At 44.9% G+C, this 8,375-nt stretch overlaps 1 protein-coding gene across 4 annotated transcripts in view; it reads right to left on the reverse strand.

The window, feature by feature from the left end:
- Positions 1–781: 781 nt before the first annotated feature.
- LOC108361800 (uncharacterized) overlaps positions 782–8,375 on the reverse strand; it is an 11,928-nt gene continuing 4,334 nt past the window's right edge. For 2 of the 4 annotated variants that reach the window (XM_017614565.1, XM_017614566.1), the window contains exons 2-6: positions 7,334–7,724; positions 6,363–7,274; positions 5,300–6,306; positions 1,825–5,232; positions 782–1,616 (exon numbers count right to left, since the gene is read on the reverse strand). In XM_017614565.1, coding sequence (XP_017470054.1) covers positions 987–1,616; positions 1,825–5,232; positions 5,300–6,306; positions 6,363–7,274; positions 7,334–7,721 — 6,345 coding nt within the window. In that variant the 5' untranslated portion in view covers positions 7,722–7,724 and the 3' untranslated portion in view covers positions 782–986. Of the gene's footprint in view, positions 1,737–1,824; positions 5,233–5,299; positions 6,307–6,362; positions 7,275–7,333; positions 7,725–7,786; positions 7,858–8,375 lie in introns of those variants that run through there. The other 2 variants (XM_017614564.1, XM_017614567.1) reach the window with 2 other exon arrangements.

An 8,375-nucleotide genomic window follows, 5' to 3' on the forward strand; every position in this document is an offset into this window, starting at 1 on the left:
TTTTTTTTTTTTTAATTTTATTTTTTATTAATTTTTTTTTTATTTTTTTTTTTTATTTTTTTTTTTTGAAATGAAAATCATGTATGTGACCGCATAACTTTGGACCACGTCAACCGATTTCGATAATTCTTTTTGCAGCGGAAAGGTAGTGTCTCAGAGGTGGCTAAGATCCGATGAGTGGATCATGAGATATATACATATTTTTTTTTATGAGAGTTGAAGTCGGATTTTTTTTTTGCTAAAAATGCTAAAAATTACTTGTTTTAATTTTAATATTCACATACCATGAGGTTTTCTCGTATTTATTTCATTCAACACACCTCTACATGCTGTGACTGTTCTAAATTTCACATTTTTCCGCAATTGTTAACTCATTGCTGATTTGTTTGTGCAACGTGCTTAGAAGTGTTGGCACGCATCATATTTGTTTTCACAAAGTTGCCTGGTTTAGAAACTTTTTAACACCTTGATAAAAAAAAGTTACTTAAAATCATGCACCCATGAACGACTTAAAAAATTTCTTTTAAAGCCAATTTCTCTGAAATATAAAGCGGCATAATTGCTAATTGAAGACAGGGTGCGTTCAGAAATGCATCAAGCAAATGCATCAGTCTCTTTTACTTCTAAACTATAATTGAAGGAGATGCCTTATTTTCGCAACTATGTTCCAATCAGGCATTAAACCATGGTTGGGCATATTGAACATTTCCATCCACAATAGTTTAGAAATAAAAGTAACTGATGCTTTGGCTTGATGCATTTTTTAACACACGCATACATGTGGTATATAACAACTAGATAGTATATATTGACGTTTTAAAAGCCTAAAAATATACAATGGTTTCATCAAACATTTTCGATTGCAGTAATCGCAACTACATAAAATACAACAATTAAACATTGAAATGAAAACTTAATGCAAAACCCATTTCAAGGCTATTCAATTGAAGAGCGCAAACAATAAGCGTACTAAGTTTGGTACTCATTTACTCGCTCGCCGTTACATTTAAATCCGCAGTCGTGGACTCACTACCTCCACCACCAACTACTTCCTGCGCACGCCTATTGTGCCACCAATCGATTGTGTAGGCACGCAAGCTGGACAGAGCCATTATGGTGGACGCATCCACATCCTCACCCGCGGCATGTAATCCACGACAGTAGTCCTCATGCGCAGCCGCGCCAGCGCCACCGAACGCCATAATGCCCTCAATGTCCTGCACTAGCGTGGGATAGTGCTTGCCGGCGCATTCAATCAAGTTCGCCAACTGCGACTCAGACATGGCACGATACTGACCGCTCGTCGTCTTTTGTAGCACATTCATGAGACGCGCAAAGTTGTGTGGCGAAATACGTGCTGACAGGTGTGGTAACAAACGCAAAACCAGCTGATGTAGTTCGAGTTTTATGTGTGCAAAATTATGAAACTCGCTGGCAAATGCCCGCACAGAATACCATAGATTGCTGAGCGTGCTTATGAGGCCCTCAATGACATCAAAGTGATAGAATTCTATAGTACTTATGACCGAGTTGAGCCAAGACAGCAGACCGACATGCTCGATCATTACTTTCGAGGAGGCGGGTATTTTTGCGCAAGTGGAGAAGACGGAGAGTATCAGTAAATTCATATCCAATGTAGACATGGCGCTGCCATAGAAACCCTGCAGCACTTTAAAGGTATTGGTGGTGACGAGCAAAAAGAGATCCGAGCCGGATTTGATGCCATTGCGTATGACCTCGACAATGAACTGGCGGAAGGCTTGGTGCTCTATTTCGGGTGAGTAGAAGAGCACATTGAACTCAGGCACGCACTGGAAATTGAANGAGTAAATTCATATCCAATGTGGACATGGCGCTGCCATAGAAACCCTGCAGCACTTTAAAGGTATTGGTGGTGACGAGCAAAAAGAGATCTGAGCCGGATTTGATGCCATTGCGTATTACCTCGACAATGAACTGGCGGAAAGCTTGGTGCTCTATCTCGGGTGAGTAGAAGAGCACATTGAACTCAGGCACGCACTGGAAATTGAAAGTGCTCTTCAACCGCAAATACATAGTCAGCTGCTTGTAGAGCAGGTGCGTGGGGTCGGTGGTCAAATTGAAGGTTTTAGCGACGAATAGACCTGAAATGTACGGCACACGTGGCGTTCCGCTGTTCTTCTTATGCTTCACCCATGATTCGCGCAGGTCGTTGAGTCCCGCCTGTATGTTGTCGTAGGCCTGCACCCACAGCGGGCGCTCGAAGAATTTGTTCGCCTCGAAATGTGCGCGGTACCGCAACTGCGCACACCCGGCAGCTAAGCGCATGTCACGATCTTGCGACGAAAGCGCTGCAAACGATAACGCCAACAACCCGTTTTGTACTGGAGATGCTGGGTGCGAATAAGCTTCGGGAGCAAAACACATATTCATGAGCGGCACAAAGAAAGCTGGATCATAGCATTGCGTGTAGACGCGTGCCCGCACTGGACACAAACGCAATTCAGCCTCTACGAATTGCGTGCAACCACGCTCAATGCGGCATTCGAGCTCATTGCTGCCAAACTCCAGCGCTTTCATAGCCGGATCGCGGAACTCCACAATGGGTAGCTGCTCTGCGCTATTCAATTTCCGCCATATCGGAAAATTGTCGATTGTGTACTCGCACAGCTGACGATCGATGAGCGACATCACTTGCGCGATGGACGTCTCCTGCAACGTTAGCTTGGCGCGCTCCTCATCCGCAGCGCGCAACGAATAGAAAGCTATAGCGCTTTCGCCCCAAATGAACGGGCGATATTGCTGCAAGCCACAGTCGTGAATCTCGTAGAGCTGTAGCAGCGCCAAGGCGTAGCGATCGGCGTCAGATAGTTTCGCTTGATAGGCGCCTAAAATAATTGGTATTTGCGCTTCGTTGAGCGCTTCGGGATTCTTGAGTGCAAGCGTATAGAGCAGGTGGAGCACTTGCGTCTTAACTTGTGTTTCCCGCTGCGACAAAACGATGTCGAAAAACTTGGAATGACCGAAAATCATGTCGAATAGCTGAGCAGGCTCTGCTGGCGGTGGTTCAGCGTCCGTATTGGCTGAGTAGTCGACATAGAGCTTCTGGCAAAGGTAGGCGAGCAGTTGTAGTAATAAGGCGTATGTGGCGACTGACTGATGGGGAGCGGCAGCGTCGTCCGCGACATATTGCATGCCCAGCTTGAGGCAGAGCTTGCAGAAATTTAGCCATTGTTGATTCTTCAGCAGCTTCGAGAAGTCGGGTGCAAATTCAGCGTCATCTGTTGTAGCCTCGGTAGTTATAAAATCATTACTCTCATCGGCAGTGCTCCCACTCTTCTTCTTTTTCGCCGACCCCTTCTGTGTCTTTACAGCAAGCCCTGCGGCGCACTCCGCGTTCACCTGCTGCCACCAATCGTATAGCAGGAAGGCGCTTTGCTCCAGCTTTTCGGCATCCTGCAGCTGCTTTCTCAGTTCAATACTCAGCAGCTGTACCAGCAAGCTGACGAAATTCAGAAATATAGTTGCACGCTGCGCGCTGTTATTTGTAGCTTCCTCAGCACTACCAATCGCTTTCTTGTAAATCGCATGTATTACGCGCAGCTGATACACCTCCAAGCCATCAAATTTGAACGATTTATTGCAGAAATCAAGGCACTCCGAACGCGGCATGCAGTGTTCGATCAAGGCAATGGAAACTCCCGCATGCTCCTTGTAGATAACACCCGCTTTTTGTGGCTTCTCGATAGTTTTCATGAAGCCACTCTTAAACGACTGATAGACGTTGTGCAATAGCACTGGCTCAAACATTAATTGTTTACGGAACGCTATATCCAGCAACGGGTAAACAAGCTCTTTCTTATTAAGATTCTGCGGTAACAGCTGCTTGAACTCAGTGCCCAGCCGCTCATCACGTTCAAACAGCAGGCAAGCCAACTTGATGGTCGATTTGGCAATGCGGCGTTCAGTGAAGAAAGCGCCAAAGAAATTAACGCCCATCTGTGGTATATACTGATGTGCAATGCATAAAAAGTCATGTAGAGCCTCTTCCAGCTGTTCAAAAGCCATCTCGCTGCCAAAGCTATTTATAAAATTCAAGTACAACTTCACAAATTTTCGAATGAAATTTTCGCATTCCACCGGCCGACGTAATGCGGCCAAACGCTGAAGCGCGCACACTAACAACTCATAATAGATGCTCTTCTGCAGGGTGTCCGCGAGCACAAAATCGTTGCACTTTAGTTGCGTCACCAGCAACTCAAGCACTTCCGTGCATTCGCTGGCGCGCAACTGCAAGGCGTGCACCAAGCGTACTGCATCCGCCAACTGTTCACTAGCCGCTTTTGTCTGTTCCACCTCCAGCATTGAGATAGCGATCGCTTTCACAACCTTCAGCCGACAATTCGTAGCATGCGTTTCAAAGTAAGAGTGTGCGTTGCAGCGTTCGGTGAGTAGACGCAGGAAAAAGAGGTAGCTCAGCTGTGAATCGCTGTTTGCGCTGAACAGCGCGGTGCTTTGTATGCGCGTCAAACGTAAATTGAAAATGTATTTGAATAAGTCATCCAAGAAATTGTAATCCTTTTCAATCTTTGTTGACACCGTTTGCTCGACTGTCACCTGCCCGTGCACTACTTCGATACAATCGCCCAGGAAGTTGGCCGCCGCCTCGGCTTGCTTGGCCGTAAACCGCTGCTTTTCAACCAATTGTGCCACGAGGAAAAGCGCCTGCTGCACGTAGATCATTATCAAACGCTTACTCCTGAATGCGGCGCTGAGCGTGACCGCCTCCCCGCGTAGCATCAACTCAAGTGATCGCTTCTCAGGTTTTGCTGCGGCGAACATTTTCCCAAGTCTTACATCACCCTGCACCAGCGCGGCATGCAGTTGTGCTAAGGTGGTTAACTCTAACGGCAGTTTAGCGAACGTGAGCGATGGTTCCTTGTCGCTGCCAACTAGCCAGTCTGTCATATATTTTTCAAGTGCATTGAATTGTTGTTTGTACAGTTGTAGCACTTGTTCCGGGTTTGGGTAGTAGTGATAGAGCAATAGGCAGACAGTTTCTAAGTATTTGTCCAGCGGTGAAATAATCTTTACACCCTTGAATATGAGAGGCATAAGCTTGCTAATCGAAATACTTTCCACATAAGCTTGAACGGAGAGACCATTTTCGATGTTCTCAAAAAGTCTTTGCAAATTTTCCTCGTTTAGTTTGGATGCAGCTGTTTTGGGTATCTCTACATCTACTTTGGTGACCTGAGCCGGGAGAGAAAAAAAACGTTGTTAGTTTTTTTTTTTTTTTTTTTTGAAAGCATACACGCACCTGCAGCACTTCGATTAAAACCTGTGTGACAACATCCACCGTTACTACATCGAAGAAACGCAATGCCTCCAACCACAAATCGACCTCCCAAATGCCAGAATCGAAAAGTCCAGTGTTTAAGAAAATTTTTCGCAGCAAATCACCCGCCTCAACGCTTACCTCGCTACTACCGTACATGAAAGCCTTGATGAATGATTTCAAAACGCTGCTAAAAAGCTTTTCATTCGGCTCCAGAGCCTTTGGCAACAGCAGTAATATAGTTTTGATGGCCTTCAGCTCTAATTTGATATTGCTTGTCTCGGCGGCGATATCTTCCGACTCATCGCCAGCATAGAGCGGACGCAACAGCTCCAAGTAATCTAAAATGGTGCTAGTCTTGTTCACAAACGACCGATGTTCCTTGCATATAACCAATACTAAATCCAATGATATATCCAAATGCTCAAGCACATTGACTGTCTCATCATCCTGAGATTTTATAGATATGTTCAAAGAGAAAAGTATCTCCTCGACTGTGGGAAAATTCACCAAAATATGATTCAATATATCCAAGCGAAAGCGACGTAAGGAGTTCACATTTCCACGTGCTTCCTCACGCTTCGCAATCGCCGACATGTAAGCAGAATATTGCGAAAACATCGTATATAGCAGGCGGTTGGCAGCCACGCGGAATTGGAAGCTTTTATGACGTACCATTTTAGCACCAGCTACGAGTGCCAACGTCTCGATAGGCAAGCAAACATCCTTAATAAAGTAAGTGCAATCGGTGAGTGTAATTTTGTCCAGCGCAGTGCGTAGCAGTTGTGGTTCCAAGGTGGCTATAATTTTAGTTAGAAAAGTGCAGGCGCCGATCCAATCACGTGAAGGGGTGCGCATAGGGTTTATAATACCTGCGAAGTGTCGTACGGTATGACGCCCAAGATCGGCGCAGGCAGTGAGTATACGTATTACTAGTTCGGTTTTACGTTCATCGCACCACGGCTTGTACAACTGACTTATAAGTTTGCCTGCAATAATAAAGAATTGAATTACGCTGAATTAAAGTCATGCTGCTCACACCTACCCTGTATGGCATTGTGTTTCTGCCTGTAGTGAGTAACTGCATCGAAGCAAATACCATGCTTCCTCGATGTCAAGAGCAACAGCATAAATTCATGCACTACCTTAGCGACCGCATCTCTCTCCTCTGTATTCACTAAATCATTGTTTTGCTCCAGTCTAAGACGTGTCTGGGCGCCTTGCTTGCCCGAGCACTTCGCTGCATAAACTTTTGGTCCCTGCCAATCATAGAGGTGCGCGAAATTTCTACAACATTCAGCATCGAAAACATGTATCTTCTTTGTTTTCGATATCTCTGCACACTCGAGCACATATTTGCGCAGTGTGCTTACCACCACACAGACGGTAACATGATCATCATATTGCAGGCCCGAAACCAGTGCGCGTATTAAGGCGCCACGATCGAGTATATTGCGTATTAGCAGCGTATTGCCGTCTACCAAATAGGCGAGCACAAAGTGTATGAAGCATTTGCGTACCGTCTCCGGTTCACGGAGCTCCAAATGAGAATGTGAAAGCAACTTCTCAATGGTCTTTACATTGGAGAGGACGTCATATGAGGCGAGCAACTGACGGCCCAATTTAGGGTCTACACAAACAATGGCAGTCAGTAGTTTGAGCGCTGTGCGGCGATGCTGTAGCTGCGTCGACTTTAGTAATAGGTCTAATACCGTGCCATGAGACTTGAGAAAATAGCGTGAGGCGTACACAGCCGATTCCATATGATCTTTTTGGTTAGAAACGATCTCCATCAACACAAGCTGCAGCGCCTGGCAGAGGTAGCCGATGTGGAGTAAATTGGTTTTATCTACGCGTTCTAACGCTTCAGCTAATTCAAGTGGTTTCCCGCGTTTCTCAATATATTTCGCAACCAATTTGGGGCGCGATTGCACGATATGTAAAAAGTGACGCAGTTCTGAAAGAACAAAGTTGTACTCCCCTAACTTTAATATATTTTGCAAATTGTATCTTTACCTGTTATGAAGTTATTGCTGCGTAGCTTAGTGCGAAAATGTAGCATTTTAAAATCTTTCGGAAAATTTAGCTCTTTCTCTTCAAAGCCAGAGTCGTGTTCCTGTATTGTATCAGTCTGCTGGGCACTTCCCAAAGCATCCGCTTCTTCTTCATCTCTTTGCTCTTCAACGTCGTAACTGGCATAATTTTCTACTTCCTCTGCTACTTGTAACTGTTGTTCCTCGGCAGCGGAAGCATTTTTCTTATTCTTTTTAATTATTTTATTGTCCTTTGCCTTCTTGGCCACTTTCTTTGGCACTGCAACTTCCCCATCGTCGATGACCTCCTCGCCATCTTGCTCCGTGGATTGATGCTTACGTTTCCTTTTATTCTTTGCTTCAATGGCCATTTTCTACCAATTTTAAATAAAATATATATTTAGTGCACTTTAATTAACGAATGTTTTGAATTTACGGTTTTTACTTGTAGTTAAAACGCGTGTAACCACATGTGCTAGAGCTGGAAAACTATCGATGGCACTATCGTTGGTTTTGACTATCGAAAACATCGATGGTTTTGTAAGCACTATCGATAGTTCACAGTTCAAGTATTGAATTCAATTGGCTCGAATGTGGAAGAGAGGGGGTGAGAAGAAAAGGGACGAGTACACATGCGTCTGTACCGTCAAGTCGTTTCAACTTTCTTGCTTTGCTTTTGGCATTTTCGTTGCTTCCCATTTAACTGCCATCCCTAAATTGGCGCGTCAAGCGCCAAACAACTGTCAAAAATCCTCATGCCCATACAATTTGTATGAAGCATCCCACAATAACGCGGCGCTAACGCCGAGCAAATGGAATTTTCATTTTTGACAGGGCGTTACGTGTTGAAGTTGGATGCGGAAGACGGAAAGAAAGAGAAAGGACAAAAAAGTGAAAGAGGAAACGAGAATAAAAACGAGAGGATCTGAGAAAACGTCAAAAATTACGACGCGTTGATTTGGGGATAGCGCGCGCTGACACTCGTCGACAATGGATAACGCAACGCTTAGCGCTCCAATTTAGGG

Source organism: Rhagoletis zephyria, unplaced genomic scaffold (assembly GCF_001687245.7).
Source record: "Rhagoletis zephyria isolate East Lansing unplaced genomic scaffold, Rhagoletis_zephyria_1.1 Rzeph_scaffold_00853, whole genome shotgun sequence".
NCBI classification, from domain to species: Eukaryota; Metazoa; Arthropoda; class Insecta; order Diptera; family Tephritidae; genus Rhagoletis; species Rhagoletis zephyria.